Here is an 18,160-nt window from a genome sequence, read left to right as displayed (position 1 = left end):
GCTCCAGGGAGATCGACTAGCAGCCTTCCAGTACCTAAAATGGGCCTACAAGAAAGCTGGAGAGGGACTTTTGACAAGGGCATGTAGTGATAGGATAAAGAAAAATGGCTTTAAACTGAAAGAAGGGAGATTTAGATTAGATTTAAGGAAGAAACTCTTCACTCAGAGGGTGGTGAGGCACTGGAACAGGTTGCCAGAGAAGTTGTGGATGCCCAATCCCTGAGGTGTTCAAGGCCAGGTTGGATGAGGCTTTGAGCAACCTGATCTAGTGGAAGGTGTCCCTGCCCACAGCAGCGGGGTTGGAACTGGATGATCTTTAAGGTCCCTTCCAACCCAAATCATTCTATGATTCTATGAGAAGTCTGAGAAGCCCCACCAGTAGCAGTAACTGGAATTTCCTCAAAGCCCAGGTATTTGGGACGACAAGCCTCAAGGGGCAGCATCTCCCTTGAGTCCATCCCTCCCCTGGTGGGGATGCAGGCTAGGAGCGAGGTGCAGGACCAGGGAGAGGCAGCACCTCGTGCTCCAGGGGCAAGCAAAGCCATGCCGGACCCAGCAGCTCCTCCAAGCACCCAGGCAGTCTGAGGAGCCATCGGAGCATCGCTCTCATACCACTGTGATGGTGACATTGCTGTGACCTGCCCCACCACGAAGAGAGCCAGCGAGGGGTTCTGGGTCATTCTGGGGCTTCCGCTGCCCTCTCTGGCCCAAAATTCCCTGTTCCCCCACCCCCCTGCCTGGTGTAAGTCCCGCAGGGCTGACGCACACCATCACACACAGAGCATTTCATTACAAACCTCGGAGTGACAAGGAGTGTTAAGGAGATATAAAAGACATCAGTCATTTACCCATCTGGTGGAAAGTCTAGTTGCTGGCAGAAAATAGAGAGGATTGTTACGGCAAGATCTACCATATGGCACCATTATGTGGAGCTTTGCAAGTGCTTTCTCTGAGCGTGCGAGCAAGGTTTCAGCCTTTGAAGAAACGCCATATTGTTAGCCTGGATACACAGGAGCCTCTTGAAAGAAGCTGTGGCAGATGGCACAGCTTTGTTCTCTTGGGTTGCAGGCAGCTCGTGCAGCCCCAGATATTCCCCCTCGCTGGGGCTGAGCAGCCCCACGGCACAGAGATCCTCCTGAGGCATCCTATGGGAGGACTGACGGCTCCTGAAACTCCTTAAATCCAATGGAGTTGCCTGGCAGGTACCACACCGCTTCACGAGCCTCAGGAAGCAAACGTTGCTGAGCCGAGCCGAGCCGAGCCGGTGGGACGCACTGGTGTCGATGAAAGGAGAGGTGCACAAAATCACAAAGCCTCTTCCCAGCCAGGGGAGCTACAAATTAGTAAATCTTCCTGAAATATTCCACTTTTGTCTGCGCCTCCCTGCCAGCACCTGCTCCTCCCTGGGTGGCTGAGCCTGGCCGGAGCCCTAGCGGGACACAGGACAAAGAAAAGCCTTTCAGACGGGGCCGGTGCCCGCTTGAGCGACATCCCAACAATACTCTGACAAAAACCTATTCAGCCCAGGCGAGAGGAAAGGAAGGGAAAGGGAAAAAGGCCCTCTGGGAGGATGCAGTGATCAGTCATTGATCACAGCAACACCACCTGCATTGCCTTACGCCAGGAAAAAGCCATCGCCTGCTTTGCACCGCTGGATGCGACAGGCTGTATCATCCCTGCAGCCCAGGATGGAAATCGGGCATTTCTTACAGCCTAATTGCTTCTGTTTGTGCCCAGGCAAAAAAAAAAAACCATCGTCTGTTTCCCTGTTGTTCCTCCTGAGAAACACTTGCACGGCCACAGAATAAAACCCAAAGTATTTAACTATTCTATCGAACTATTCTAGTTAAAATCCGAAGTGGCTGTATAACACGTAGCAGGCCATGAAACACGCACCAGGAGAGCAGATCAAGCCTGTAGCTGACCTTGGAATCAGCTTCTCCAAGTCCCTTTGCAGCTCAGGCCCTCGTCCTCTGCCACGGGACAGTCACTGATTTCTCACGCTACAGATGTTTCCTGACTCAGACGAACAGGCACGCTTAAAAACACACAAAACCCAGAGAATACTTTGTGGGATGGTTCCAAAAAGAAAGAGGTTTTGCCCTTTCATTTATGCAGCAGGCTGGGATCTGCGGAGCAGGGACGCTGCTGGATTGTTGGTCTCTGTGGGAGGACTGTCCATCCCGGTGACCAAACCCAGTGCAGCAATATCCCCAAAGATATTGCCCATCCCAGGCCTGAAATCTTCCACCTCTGTCACTCCAAGTCCCTAACAGGAACAAATGGGCCAGAAAAGTCACTACTAAGTTGCGAGAGAAGAGTTGGCCAAGGACCAAGCCGAGCTGGCAAAGCCTCCAGATCCTCTCCAGTCCTTTTGACTTCCCTCAACTTGATCGACCGAGACAACCGAGGGCTTTGGAGGGAGCCCTGGTCCCACAGAGCAGGCACAAGCCACCCTGCTCCGGACAGTCAAGTGCGAGGGGCCGGGTGGCATCAGCTCCCGCAGGCATAAAACTGAGCCCAGCGCCTCCAAGCGCTTTCTCTGTCTCTCTTCCAAACATGACACAGTGGGTTTATACAGAAACAGCAGGATGCTTTCCAAACCATTTCACTAATGCTGAAATTTAATACCCGACACCAACAGGTTACTGAGAGCAAGAAGGAGCTGTTGTAATGGAGGAGGTTGGGGGATCTGCAACTTCACACCCCTGAATGGGAATCTGCCCTCTTGCATCCACAGGGATGCTCGGCCTCCCCTTTCCTCCTGCCTGGTGCTGGCTGGAGTCAAGATCTGCCTGATGGTTTTTTTGGGGAGCCAAGGGGTTGCAGCTGCTCACACAGGAGCACGGTGGGCACCCACCATCCCCCTCCATAAATGACTTCACTCCCCAGGGAGCCAGCACAGCTCCTGTTGCCCTGGAGCAGCAGCTGCCTCCAAGCCTTGTTCTCACCCTTGGCTGGGGGAAAAAAAAAAACAAAATCTCAGCAGCACGGAGCAAGGGATGGAGAGCAGAAGGGCCACACCAGGGCACTGCCCAGGCACAGCTGGTCCCTGCAAGCGTCGCGGGGCTCCTGCCTCGCCGCACATGCGGCGGTCCCCTGCGGCACGGCCTCTGCACGAGGCGCCCGGCTGAATTTGGGGGAGAAGCTTTGAAAATCCCGGGCTGAGGAAAGCACCACGGGTGCGTAGGTTTGATGGGGCTCCAGCATGTGAGCCACCGTGGTTGCCTCCTTCAGCCCAGCTGGCAATGTCGAGCCGCAGCGCAACAAGCCCTTACACCGCCTTTGGTCAGGGCACAGCGGGACTTTTCCATGGGAAAGAATTTCCACAGGAAAATCAGATTTGGCCAAGTTATCAGTGTAGAAAAACGTGGAACAGAAGCGTTCGCTTCACCTGAACAAACCAAATCTGACTGGCAGCGTTTTGCTTCTTTGCAAGAAAGGGTCCTGCTGCAGGGATGTCTCAACTCCAGTGTCCTTCGTCGAGTGTCCCAGTCTACCATATCATCCCACCCACGGAGAAGGACCTCTAGGCAAAACCAGCTCTCGTAATACAACCTGGAGCTCTCCTCTACCAAGTGGCTTGGCTCACCAAAACCATGCTGCCTGGCATCTAATGGGACATGTTATACCATGAGGTGTGACCAACCAGCGTTGTGGCTCCCAGCTCTCTCTGTACATCAAAACACTGTAGAGACACCCCATTTCACTGCTTAATCAACTCCAGGTGAAGCTTTTTGGATCCATCCAACAAGCTACACCAAGATGGTTTTGCTTAGAAGAAATTAAAGCATTTTTTTGGCTGATTTTGTTACATTTTTTGATGTCTGATTTCAGAGTTTTGATACTGAGGGACAGAGAAACAATATTCTGACTCTTCAAACCTGCATTTAGCCCAAAATCAAGGATTTCTGTGAAGCAGAGCACCCAGCAAGTAAAGTCACTTCACACCTACAGAGGACAACCTGTTTTACTAGCTCAGACACCCCTGCATCATCCCGGAGGGGCACAAAGCCAGACCAGTCCCCAAACCCTGCTCTAAGTAATCAAGGCTTTCTAATGAGAAAGAGAAACCACCCCAAACTGGCAGGACTTCAGGGAGGAGAAGAGCTCAAGGTTCAGTGCAGAACTGCTCCCATCAGCAGCCCCTGATGCTCCCTTCACACCAAAGCTTGCCTGAAAACTCAAAACCAAGCCTGGAGAGACAAGAAAGAGAGAGGGGGAAAAGAAACAACAAGGAAAATAAAAAAAAAAAAAGCATCCTACTCACCACCAGCTCGGTGAACATGACGTCCAACTCCTCCACAGGCGGCATGGGCAGCGCAGGCTCCATGGTCTGCAGGGCGAAGCTGCTGTCATTGCGCAGCCGGTACGTGATCTCAGGGTGGTCACTGCTGCGAAAGCAGCAGAAGATGAAGGAGATCCCCCGACTGCTCCTCTTCCTTGGGGCCATGGCCAAAATCCTCTGCGTCCTTCCCTCCCGGGCACTAGATCCTGGGGGGAAGAGAAGAGAGGAGGAGGCTCGAGCAGCTGCCCCTCAGCGCTGCGCTCTCGTCCCACCGAGAGAAGGAGGAATCAAAGCCACCCACACACTCGGCGTGGAGGGGAAGAGCGGAGAGGGTTTACGTGCCAAATATTTCTGCTCAGATTTGACATTTACGGTCCTGGCAACCTCGATGACTGCGAAAATTAGAAAGATGCATTTGCTCGCCTAGTGCTGAAGCCGGCAGCAGCACGGGGATGCGTTGCCATTCCCTGTGGGTACTGGACCTCCACCACTACTGCAAATCTCAACAAATCCCCACTGACCTCCTCGTGCCATGGCAGCCAGGCCAATCCCTGTCTCAGTCCAGCCAAGGATAAGTCGAATCTGGGAGTCTGCTGCCATGAACAGCTGGATGTGCTCAGGGCCACGAGATACCTGGTCCCCAGCATGGGTGACTTGGTGCTTGAAGACCTCATGTGACAGCAGCAGAGCCGAGAAAATATCCTATATTCTCCCCCCAGCTCTGAACATCCACTGGCAACCACTGGTTGGGCGACTCTTTTTCATGGAAATTTTTACTTGGCTTTAATTAGATAAACCCTACTTGAAATTCCAGTAAATATTTACAAGACGCAATTTCAGCTGATAAAAATCACACGGTGCTGGTAGCTCAGACTTCTCCTACGCAGCGCTTACGTGGGGCATTGCTCGCGCCAGCGGTTGCTTGGGTTTTGCTGATTTCTGAAACTCAGGTTGGGAGCAAAGTTCAGGGCAGAGACACATGCTCAACCAATAATGGGAAGGACCAGGCAAAATCTGGACCGTCAAGTCAACACAATACAAGAGGAGGGCCACCTACCAGGAACGAGGACAGCAGAGAAACACCCTAACGAGAAAAACTGACCAGCAAAGTGGGAAATTTTTAAAAAGCCTAAACATTTGTCTTATAAAGTCGCACACCCACACATTTTATCTCGGTGAAACACAACGCCAGGATGTTAAGAGACAGGACAAACAGCCAAGGTCAATGGAGAAGGTTGAAACATGGATGACTCAGATTTATCAACAAAGCTATGAAGAGACTTGGGAAAAAAAGGTCAGTATTTAGAGAGAACCATCTCATCTCCCTGGAGCCAATCATTCCCGTCTGACTATGGATTTATACACCCAAATAAATGGCCGCCGTGCTCCACGGAAAGCCAGCACCGGAGGCAGATCGGGGGTAGACCTGAGGTTGGACCTGCACCACTGCTTCAATGGGAAACATTGCCCTCCCAAAACAGGGTCCTTGCAGAAAATTCAGGGTCTACCCACATTACTATAATGGAGGGTCTGACCCTTGAAATTATCTTCAATGGCATGTTTTTAGCACATGATGTAATCATCTGCTGAACCACAAACGATGGGAAACAGCTATTGGGTTTTCACATGGGATAATCCCAGGCTGCGCAACTGCTCTGGGCCCAGTACGGAAGGTCCCCCCCCTTCCCAAAGAGCACCAAATCTCACTTCACATTTTAGCATCTTAGACGTAGAAAAAATGCAGGCGCTGGAGGAATTTCAGCTGCCATGAAATGTCTCTCATCACGGCTCCTCAGCAGCCAGCAGCACAGCAAATCCATTAGCAGCTTGCTGGCATCCCTTCAGTGTTAGGAGGGTTTGGGGACCTGTTGGAAAGTTTCTTTTCTAAAGGAGGGAGGGAAACAAAAAAACAAAGGCACACAGATCTCTATCCCCTTCAACGTGGAGGAAAACGTTGCAGGTTTGGGTTTTAAAGACCCATGAGAAGCAGGGTGCAGATGGAGATGTTGGTGGCTGCCCAGCGCTTCGTGCCTGGCACAGGAGCTTGGTCCTAATCTGCATGTCTTCATCTGTGCATAGTTTGGTGGCTTGGTCATTCCCAGTCTATGGGTACAGCCATGCCATGCCCAGAGCAGGGCCTGATCCTGCTCCCACAGCCAGAGTGCTTCACAGCCTGGAGCAAACGGACCCGTGCTCCTCTCCCATAGGGCGTTTTCCATTCCCTTTTCAACACCACATCAACCTTGTCCTTGAAACCTCCTGCTATGTACAAGCTCTGACTTGGGCTTGCAAAAATGTATGGAAAGCTTTTATCAGAACACCTGCTCTTCAGAGATACACGCTCCTGACAATGTTTTACGAGGAGTCTGAATGACAGACCAAAAGGTAAGATTTTATTCTGAGTTTTAAAGCAGACAGTCACGTAGCAACCAAGACGAGGTATTTTTGAGCTGCTTCCAGCTTTGGAGCTATAGAGGTTCCTAATTTTCCTAATTTTCATCTATAAACAATCAAAAAAACCCAAACCACCCTATAGTGCAGGCTGAGTGGGCTGTAGGTTATTAGCAACCAAGTCTAGAAAGGGTTAGAGAAAGAATACGTTAGCTACCAGACAAATAGCATCAAACCTTCAGAAGGCTGATGAATATTCATTGATGTGATGGATCAAATCAAAACATGGCTCCCTGGCAGGTCACCGGGAGCTGCAGACAGCACAGACTGCATCATCAGAACAAAGTCCAGCTACACAGCCTTCTCCTTCCCTGCAAATCCTACAGAAATCACTTCTTCATGGAGAAAAACTGACAGACCCTGGCAACCTGGAAGCTTGTGCCACAGAGAGTAGAAGGGACCAGTTCCACGCAGCATCACATGTTAAGTGTCCTGCTCCCACCTCCCATTTCTACGTTTGAGAGTTAATTAGATCAATAAATTTAAGCCAGATTGTGATCTAATGGTGTCTTCTGGCCTTTACTACGGAGCGGGCCAGACTAATTTAAGTTTAATTGCCTCTGTACATACAGAGCCAGGGAATATAGGATGGGAAGGGCCATTGAGGGAACTTCTAGCCAAATCCCAAATCCCAAGGAAGGACTGATGGGGCTGAATCATTCCTAAACAACCTCTCTTTCACAGAAACAAGGGTGCAAATGTGTGTGTGACAGGATCAGCCTGGAAGCCCAGGGAGAGGAGAAGAAGGAGGAGGAGAAGGAGCTTAGCCCACGTGTGCCACCAAGACCGGCCAGGGTCCCCACACAGGACAAAGGCCACAGGCTGCAGCTCAGCGATGAAGAGAGATACAAGTTTCGTTGTTTTTCCCAGCCCTAAAAAAAACCACCAAGCCTCCATCGCCCTGAGCAGTGCTTAAATGAAATCAGTCATTAGGAGAAAATTAGACCCTGGTGTCGTTTCCGCCTTGCTTTAAGGAAAGGAGAGCAGCAATTACTGCTTGCATATTCAACAGCCTCCTCAGCAAGCTAAATTAGCCCACGTGGAGCAACATGCTGCCAAAGCCCGTCTGTGGCCGATGCCCCAACAAGCTGGTTTAAAGCCAGCACTGGTATCGCAGCATTGCGGTCTGCAACCTAAAAATACCCAGCGAGGGTACAAACGCATGCAAAGGAGCGGGCACGCTCCCCTTCACACCCGCCTCCAAACCCACCCAGAAGCCAGGAGCTAAATCCTCAAATATGAATACTGGCGTGTTGTTTTTCTGGCTCCTCTCCCATCCCCTCCCAAAAGAAGGATGCAAGATCCCGAGCGAGCTCTTTCTCAACAGGGAGCTTTATTTCAGCGTGTTGCACAAGGGGAGAGGACTTCTGCGCAAGTGCAGTAACGCTCACTGACCATCTCTTCCAAGCCCTGACCAATTTCAGCATCTTGGGCCACACCAAGCTTTGCCCCCTCTCACCCCACAGAGTTTCGGCGCAGCCAGGGATGCTCCCAATCAATGGAAGTTTTCTGACTCTCTTCCACTGTCATGAAGTGACCTCCTTGGCTGGCAGTGGTCAGGAGGCACTCTGTCTCGGTGGGTAGTTTTGGAAGACACTGTCGCCCCCACCAAGTGCTAGAGCCGGGTGTCCTGGACCACTTTTTACAGTGTGTAGAAGGCAGAAATTTGGCATGGCACTGCTAAGCGATGGTGCACCCTCCCTCGGTGCTTCTGCCCAAGCCTATAACACCCAGCGCATGGCACAGAGCCAAGCACGCATCAAAGCCACTAATTACTTTGCACCATTTCTTTAAACAAACAATTGTAAATTATTTTCCTCCCACAATAACTCTTGTCCAGATCTCTACAGCAATAAAAGCAAGGTGCTCCCATGGCATTTTTCCGACCAGCTGTATGTTTGAGGCATCCCCTGGGAAACAGCAAAGCCTTCCCTGGATGTGTTTTCATTTTCACCTTATGGACCCAAGACAGCTGACACCCTCCTCAGCCTCACCGGCTACCCCGACCTCTTCTCGGGTTCGGTCCCGATCACGAGCCCTCCAAAACGTGTGCGCGGTGCTCTGCCCATCCCATCAGGCAGCAGCGTTTGGGCTCATCCCTCTCCAGAGTGAGAAGTGCTGCTCCTTTTCATGTTTGCACCAAATCCAGTGCAAAGAAACTCTTTTTAATGAGGGGGATCCAAGCGTTATTTAATTTTAAAAATAAAACCTCAAAAATGAAGCCCTTGTAGGGATGAAAAGCTCAGAAACATGATTGCCTTCTGCTAAGCAGGAGCCACCTTCCCTCCAAAGAAGGAGCCTGGAGGCCCGGAGCCCGTCACCAGCACCTCCAGCAAAGACCCCGCGCTGTGCAGGGTGCCATTCCTGTTAAAAGCAAACAAGACTACTTAGCTCACACGCAGATTTCCAAAACCCCCTTTTTCTTCGGCATAAAGCTGTTTTCATGCACAGGGTGCACAGGAGAGGAATGTTTGCGTTTGGTGGAAATCTGTGCGTATTGGCAGGAGGGGGAAAAAACCTCAAAGCGCTCAGATAAAAGGCTTTAAAATGTTGGAAGATCACCTTTTCCCCCTCCATCCACCCATGAAACAGCAGCTGCAAAAGGGGATGGGGACAGGACCCTTCCCGCGATGCCTCAGGAGAATCAGCTGCCAGAAGGAGCCTGACTCATCACTAAATCACAAGAGCCACAATTCTCAGCGTAAGCAAATCTCAAAGACTTAAGTTTTGCAGATTTCTAAATACATCTGCCAAATCCTGAATTACCCCAGATCCTCCTTCCTCTTCCCAGAAATTCTGTTATACTCCATGAACCCAACAAAGAGGGTTTTACATCTCCAAGTCTTGCTCGGGCTGCCCGGTACCCAAAAGATGCTGGCAGGAGCTGGCTGCAGTCGCAGGCTCTCAGCTTGCTCCTGGAAAGTCCCATCTGCCAGCACTGTCAAAAACCCACTGCTCGCCTAAAACGTGTCACCTCCTCTTTGTATTCTTTCCTTTTATTGTGGCATTCATCACAACCTGAAATGTACATCTGGGCCTGCTGTCTTGCAAGAAGGCATTTTACATCGCTCAAAGGCACATGAGCTTCGGTGGCTCAATGGTGAAACCCAGCAAGAAAACTCAAATCAGTTTAATCACAGAGCCAGTAAACACTTGGATGTTCACCAGCATGAAAAAATATCATCTCACAAGTTTGTAACACGCCAGAAAAAGTCCTCCCTTTTCCATTTAACAAAATTTACACCTACTCGAAGCAGCAAAAGCGCTGGGAGACACTTTTTGGTACGTGTCTACATGGGGCTTCTAGCTGGAGGTGTTGATGACGCTACTCAGGGAAAAGAGCAACAACCTCCATCGCATTGCAAGAATATCACAGCCCGGCTTCAGTTCACATCTCCGGCACACGAGTGAGCTCCCTGTCACGGGAAGCACATGCACTGTTGACTGTGTAATCCAGTTTTCGGGGGAAGAATGTGGTGCACAGCAGGGTAAGACGGGATCTGTCTTAGTGCTTTCCAGCTGAAATCAATCCTTGGAGCAGCGCTGCTCAGTTTGGCAAGCCAGCAAAAGTCCAGAGCAGGGGATGGTTGCCAACGTGTTGCAGGACCATGTCTGTCCCAGGGCATGAAGACAAGCTTGGGTCCAAGCAGAAGACACTGCAGCATCCCACTGCCCCAGCAATCCCCACATAGCCCTTCAACTCCTGCAGTTACAGAGACCAGCACAGCTCAATGCACAGATGAATCCAACCAGGAAAGATGCTGCTGGAGTAAAACTTTATTTAGTTTTTGAAAATTAATAAAACAAACCTTGCTGGAAATTTCCCAGTCAGTCAGACAGCGAGCAGCACAGTAACACTGAAGGAGGTCACGAGTTTTCCATTAAAAGGGTGAACTTAATCGGTGACGAGCTAAGCGCCGGCGCCAGATCCGCTAAACCACTACAGACCGCTTCTTACGGGAGCTCCAGCAGATCAGCTCAGGCAAATGCCATTTATTTCAGGAACAAGGACAACAAGGATGGAACCACAGACAGGACCCAGTTTGAGAACCTATATAAAAATATATATATATTTCTTAATACTCACTAGGGTGCTAAACGACCCGATTCTAAAATGCACACGTGCCTTTTTTTCCAGCAGCCGGGCGGATTTGTGGTCCTTCTTTAGCAACTAAAAAGCGAGGTGGGTTGGTGGTGGGAGGAAGAAAGAGTTTTCAACTTGCATTTTCCTACCCTAAGATACCCTAAATGATTTGCATTCCGAAACCCAGGCACAACACTTGTTGGAGGTGGGTTAAGCCCAAGAAACTTCCCAGGAAGGCAAAGGGAGGCAGAAGTAGTGGGAGGCTCTCAGGGATGCATGCTGGAGCATCCCCCTGCCCTCCCCGTGCCCCGGCCCGGCTTCAAAAGGCAGCACAGAATAAACCCAGCAGAAAGGAAAGGCAGCGTGAGGGGCCATCCCTCCCGGCGCTCCCCTCACCCTGCTCTTGTTTTGGGGTGGCAGCTGCCGGCACTGCATTGTGGCGGGGCTCAAAGAGGCAGAAATGGCCCTTTCAGAGCCGAGGTCACGCGCCAGGAGGGATTAGCACCGACCCGGGGCTCTCCTGAAAGGCTGCAGCCTTGCAGAGAAGACCCTCACAAAAGCTGTCCTTTGCCACTTGAACCTGGTCTCTCAGGGAGCCTCTGCAGGTGTCCGGGCTGGGCAAGGCCAAGCCTTGGCCAGGCAGCCCTCAAGGGCAACAACAGTCAAGAGAGGGATGTGAGATGCCATGGGCAGCTCAGGGGGCTGCTACAGCACCACCGAGCATCCCGGGGCGAGCATCCTCCTCCATCCTGGCTCCATCTCCATCGCCCGGCAACAAGCACAAGTCAATACGCAGCCTCAGTCCATTTCTGTCACTGGTTTTGGCCCCAAAAGGGGGAAAACATTCCCACAAAGCACAAAACACCTCTAAGAAGCTGATAATACCGAGCTGTGAATCCAACCCCAGCGCATCATAAGTTACATACGATTAGCCAGGAAGAGCAGCTCCAGTGATCAGAAACCTCCCAAGATGTAGCACTGGGACCACCTCCCAGCCCAGCTGCTGGAAGGAGACCTCTACTCTCAATATTTCCCTCTCCATCTGAAAGGATGTGGATTTAAGCGGCTTCATTTCCAAGATCATTCCCAGCTTCCACTACTCCCTTTGACTACGCAAAGCTTTTGTCAATAAAAACTCAACAGCCTGGCAAGCTGCGAGAGAGGAGGTGTGTTTCCCAGTGGAGGAGGATATTTGTTTGCAGATTAGCCTTTTCCTGGAGAACAATAGTTCAATAAAAACCTTCCTTTATTTTAATTCCATCTTTCCTCCCCCTACCCACCCCCACCAGCCTCAAGCCCTGCTCCTCCAGTGAGTATCTGGGCTCTGACTTATTTATCATATGCAAAGCCTCACTGCTGAGCTTTCCATTTCACTGCTCCCCATTTCAGCAGTAATCCCCGGGGTGAGACAGGCTCTCCGAAGGTAAAACCGAGGGGGTGGGCAGGCAGGTTGTTCCACTCTTAAAGTCTCTTAATTATTTCGGCTTCGCAAACTGGAGTTTCCAAGTTGCTCAGCAGCAGATGCTTCCAGCCCATCAGCACAGCAACGTCTGCTGTGGGGCCACCACCACGGCAAGGCAACCACGAGCTACCGGCAGAGTCCCAAAAGGCTAGTTTTGGATTGTGTTTGGAGATTTTTAGGATTATCCATGCTTAAGGTGAGGCTACTGGAACCACGAGTGTTCACACAGCTTGTGGCGTTCAGCGAGTTGTTTTTATCTCTTTCAAAATGGAAACTGGGAGGAGGCTGCTGAAAATAGGAGTCCTTCCTAACAGGGCCTCTGATAGGTCCATATCATTAAACTTCAAGATATCATTAAACTTCTAGTCCAAAAAGTGCCAAAGCAAATAAAACACATTTGTCAGATCTCTCAGCTGGCCTACCCATCTGCAAGGCTGATTTCGCTTGAAAGATTTTTAAACCCTGATGTTAATCTAGAGTGATTTTTTTCCCCCTAAAAGTACGAACTTGGGGTTGAGAATTCCTTGACAAATATATCTGATGGCAGAAATGGCCCACTGGCCGCTTTCCTTCCAGTATGACACTAATACCTCCCCGTGCCTCAGCAGATGAACGCTGAAAACCAGTATACACGAGCTCACATCGGGCACACGCGATCCCAACAGCTCCAACGCGACGCCTGCTCCCACCCAGCCTGCGAAAAAGCAGCAATTCTTATCACGTTACACTAAAAGACTGTTTGCATTTAAACTTAATAAAGAAAAGCAGGCGAGCGCAGCAGGCGAGACTAATTGCAACGCTACATTATAGTTCTATTTACGTAGATACGACATGATGCTGCTTACGGCAGATGCCACGCTTTGACCAGGACAGAGCTGCCCAGCCCCATGCCACCGGGCAGCGAGACTTGGCTTTCCCAGCAGAACTGCTCAAACCCACCGCCAGCAATTTGGGGGAGCTGCCTTAATGAAGGCATGGCGTTTTAATCGCCTAACCATCCTGCTTCCCACCAACGGCTGGGAGCAAGGAGGGGCTCGCTCCGAAGTCGGCAATACCCACTGCGGCCAGGGAGGGACCGAAGGAAGATCCCTCTTGCCCTGCAGGAGCATCCAGAGGAGAATGTCTGTCCAGTGGAGATCCCAGGAGGATGCATTTAAAAACCAAGAGGCTATTTTAATACTTACTCCAGGAAAGCAGCAGCATCAGCAGCATCAATATAAACCAAATTTAAACACACCAAGCACACGGACAGGATTTTTATTTTTTCTTTTGTGCACTTATTTAACCAACTCTGTTTTTCCCCAGATGCTTTGAAGTCCAAAGAGGGCATCTGCAGCATCACTAATGCTTTGGGCATCTTGCCTGCCTCCATCTCTATACCTTGCTTAAAAAAATGAGCCTCTCTGCACCCCGCTGCAGCAAACCCTGCCTCAAAGGTGCAACATCGCAGCGACAGTGGCCACCTCCCTGCCAGGGCTACATACAGAAGCGATTTCCTCTGCTTTGCAGGTTTTCACACTGCACCCACCGCAAATTGCAATAGGAACTTCCCATCCCTGTAGATATTTATGCAATGATCCCTCTTTTCATTAAAAAAGAGGGAAAAAAACAGCCTCGCAAAAGTGACCCAAGAGGATCCTGAGAGAAGATACCCAGGTTTGAAGTTTTTAACTTAATCTCATCTGTTGCAGGAGCGCAGTTTGGATGTTCATATATTTGGGAGTAGCCACAGTCCAGACGCACCCACAAGCACAGACGTACCTTCTCAGTGGCCATCACAGACATGACACGGGTGACATTGCAGCTTTCTGAGCCCACTCCTGCTGGAGTACAGCATCACACTCTGCCCAATTCCATCCACCAGCTCCCTCTCACATGCCCACTCCTATCACTGCAGATATGCTCCACGGTTCAACACCATCACTTCGCTTGCTTTCCTGAGCCTTTGAACCAGTCCTCAATGCTCCTGGCCCTTTCCAAGCTCACAACTCTGTGCAGGTGATTTCTTGTTTGGGGTTGGAGTCCACCACTCTAGGTCAGCAAAGTGAAAGTACTTCTCTCCATCGCCACTGGTCCAGTTTACTCACAATCCGAAGCAATGGAGAACTTCACCTCCTTGAGGGTTCCCAAGTCCTGGTGGTGGCAGGGTCTTGCAGAGGTCTTCACATCTGCCACCTGGGCAAGGCTTCATGGCACTGTTGGTGATCAGTGCCTTCGTGACATTCCTTCAAAGCTCCCCTCCTTTCCTGGTTTCAAGGTGATATATTTGACTAGCATCAGGTCTGCCCAGCTCTCCAGTGACACAGCACGTCCTCACTACTCCTAAACATCCCCCCTTTCCTTCAGCAGCTTTGAAGCTGAAACACCTCTAGCAGCAGAGGTGGCGACTAAATTTGTTGATAGGAGCCACTCAGGGTTGCAGCTTTCCATTAATCAGCTCGCCAGATCTTTCAACATGGCCCTGACACCACCACTGATAACAAAGCGGAGCCCAGCAGGTCTAACCCAGCTTGAAACCCAGTGAGCTAAGTGTTCCTCAATTCGTTTTTCCTCATGCCCATGCTACAAGGGCCACAAGCCAGGCAAGCAAAGGCTTCAAGTGGGGCAAGGCATGTTCAACTGGGCTCCCAAAGTAGCTAAGCAGAGCCCTGACAACAAAAAAGCAAAGCCAAGCTGCTGGCTCGAGAACTGCAACAATGTCAGAGCATCTCTGCTGAGATACCCAAAGGTACCATTGCTCTATGCTTTGCCACAAGACAGAGGTCGCCATGAAAATGAGCTGGGTAAGGCTGTTTCGGGCTTAGCTCTTGGCATAAGCATATCCATCTCAAACCCTCTCTACAATGGAACACGGACATTCAGAACCTCCAACGTCTACAACCTCCAACGTCTACAACCTCCATCTCAAACCCCTCCCTATAATGGAGAGCCTGCAGGTTTGCTGTGTAGACATTGCCCTAAACCTTGTAAAACATTTTCCTCCCTGTCTAACCTTGGTAGCCCATCGCTCCAAATTAACTCTGCAGTTTGGATACCCTAAACACACACTAATGAAATAACTTAAAGAGAGAGTGACTCTGAGGTCACCTACAACCTCATGAGTGTCCACAGGGGAAGGAAATTAAATAGCTTTTGGATAACAAATCCTCACAGCATTTTCCAGTACAAGACCTGTAACATTGCAGCGAAAGCCTGAAGAAGCTGCACACTGGATTTAGGTACCTGAAAACTCCAGATTCACTCCACTACTGCCAGAGATGCCACAGGAAGAGAAAACACTCTGAACTACCTGCCTCTACAGACAACAACTTTCAAAACCCCGTTAATGCAGGTTTTTAGACCTGTCAAGAGCTACCTGTCCTCATTGACTGCAACATGAGCCGAGAGAGCAGGGGGAGGAGAGAAAAAGCATCTTCCAGGCAATCACAGGCATTTTTCGCCCAGCTGAGTGCCTCGTGCAGATCAACAGGGGCACTTGAAGCATGCCAGCGCTTTATAAATTCACTTTCAGTAGATTTACCAACACGTCACACGGAGAAGGAATTCGTGCTATGCAAATCCAGCCCCAGACTGCTCCCTGTCTAATCTAGCTTTACATTCAAATGCTTATTACCATGGCGTCTAATCGGGTAATGCACAATAGACAGGTTTTGTTTGGGCTCCCAGTACTTCAGCTGTGCTCTTACTAAGGCACTAAATGGAAAAAAAAAAAAAAAAAAAAAAAAAAAAAGAGAGGGAGAAAAAAAAACACAACACTGCAAAGAATTCAAGCTCCGGTGGAAAGTAGAGAACAAAAACCAGGCATGGAAAAAAGTATTGACACCTACCAGTAAAAGCCAGGCAGATATGCAAACATTTGGCAGCTCACCAAGAACACAACGAATGTCGAGTCCTGCTCACACCTCATCGTATCCCTGCAGGGAAGTAGGTGGCTGGTCTTCTGGAGTCTCTCCCTTCCCCCTGTGAGACACAGGGTGATGCAAGGATCTCACATACCCATGTAGGACCCATCTACCAGTAGGTAGCTCCCAGCAGCACCGAGCACAGCTGGTCAGGCAATAATCTCCAAGCTACCTTATGGATGCTCTTCACACCCACGCCAGGACCTCCAGAGCCTGGGTAGCACGTGCCAACTAGGAGCTGTCTGCTGGTTTGGGGAGGAAGGAGTCCCTTTACTGCATCAGGGTCTGCCAGCAGGACACAGGGATCATGGGAATATCACTCCTGGAGGCCACCACCTCCCTTTTTGCTGGCACTAGCCACAGAGCAGGGCTCATGTCACTGGCCAAGGTCATCTCTGCTCTTACCTGCTCCAAATAAGGTGATTCATTTCACTTCTAAGTCTGTCAAACAGTCAGTCTGTCCAAGCTATATGCCAACCATGTTACCTCCAGGATACAACCCAGATGCCAACCTTTCACCTCCACCATGGAGCTACAACTCAGCCACCACGCATCAGAAATAACCCTGAGGCAGGGACACAAGGGCCCACCGCTCAGGCTTGACAGGTTCTCCTTTCCATCTGCTGCTCATTTGCTACGCTAAGCTTTCCAGCAGTGGAAGACAGTGAGGTTTTCAACACTGTCATCCAGCTCCAATCTTCAGGATTCCAAATCCCAGCACCTTGTCACCCCCTGCCTCCACAACGCCGAATGGCACACAGACCTGCAACCAGCTCCAGCAAAGGGTCAAGACATGAGAATGTTGCTACCAGCCTCTGAAGACCCTACAGGACTGCACGGACCCTGCTACGGTACACAAACCACGCTTGGTGGGGTAAGCAGCACTAGGAATACCAACGCTACAAGGAAGAGGTTTCCCTCTGTGAACCTAAGCAATATAAGCTACATTTATATTAAGGCTGCAGAATGAATTTACATTTATTGGGCATCAGAGAATTCACGTAGGCGAACATCCCCCTGTAACACCTACGCGTCTGCGCGGAGTCCTGCAGCGTGGGCTCTCTGGTGTCTCGTAACGTGGTAAATCCAACTAAAGCACTCTTTATGGCTTGGATGTTCATAACATTTATGTGTATTCCCTGGTGTCTGGCACAGACTGAGGTTTAATTGCAACCTCTCCCTTAACAAAAAAACTCCACAACATCCTTCTACCTGGTGTCGGTTTTGTCAAAATTTGTAGCAGCTCCGCATCTTTGAGACAAAAATCAGTCCGGAAGAGAGGACAAAACCAGCCAATGGACTTGATGAATTGTCAGTGATGAGAGACAAGGAGCAGATGGACAGATCAACTTTAAAGCTTCCTTTCATTAGGAAACAAGCCAAAATAGTCGGTTAACTTTCAACGATGCACATTATTACTGAGGGAAGTGAGGCGGCTGATATTCTGCCTCTCAGGCACGTGTGCTGTATCCTTCATCATTTACTGAATGAATATGCAAACGCTTTGAAAGGGGAAGGAAAGCAAACCCAAAGAAACCGGAGGTTGCAGCTCACAGTGCTTTCATAAGCCTGTTCAAAGACTGGGCCAGATTTACCAGTGCCTGCATCGCCGCCCAGCTGCATGGGTGGCTGGCTGGGCTCTCCCTCTGGCTCTGCACCTCCCCAGCTCCTGGCAGCACCTGGAGCGGGTCTGGGGCATGTTCTTCCTCACTCCTGTAGCCAAAACAACAGCAGGGATGGTTAAATGAGGTGGAAAGCCCTGCTTTCGCATGCAGCCCAGCCCATGGCACAGAGGGAAGAAAGCTTTTTGAGACTCCCTACTTGAGGGTGTGGATGGAGATGCTAGCAGGGGGAGTCCTTCCTAGCATTAAAGGAGCCAGGCAAATAGTATTTACTTGTCCACAGGGACTAAATACTCCAGCAAAGTCATGCTCATTTGTGAGCCAAAAAAAGAAAGAGTTCACGTTCTCATA

At 50.2% G+C, this 18,160-nt stretch overlaps 1 protein-coding gene across 3 annotated transcripts in view; it reads right to left on the bottom strand.

Annotated features, from left to right (window-relative positions):
* DAAM1 (dishevelled associated activator of morphogenesis 1) overlaps window positions 1-4,453 on the bottom strand; it is a 58,493-nt gene extending 54,040 nt beyond the window's left edge. For all 3 annotated transcript variants that reach the window (XM_086612931.1, XM_086612932.1, XM_086612933.1), the window contains exon 1: window positions 4,271-4,453. In XM_086612931.1, coding sequence (XP_086469057.1) covers window positions 4,271-4,453 — 183 coding nt within the window. The remainder of the gene's footprint in view (window positions 1-4,270) is intronic.
* Between the last annotated feature and the right edge of the window lie 13,707 nt (window positions 4,454-18,160).

Source organism: Tauraco erythrolophus, chromosome 6 (assembly GCF_009769465.1).
Source record: "Tauraco erythrolophus isolate bTauEry1 chromosome 6, bTauEry1.pri, whole genome shotgun sequence".
NCBI classification, from domain to species: domain Eukaryota; kingdom Metazoa; phylum Chordata; class Aves; order Musophagiformes; family Musophagidae; genus Tauraco; species Tauraco erythrolophus.
Note: the sequence above shows the minus strand (reverse complement) of the source record. Positions and strands in the feature narration are given on the sequence as shown.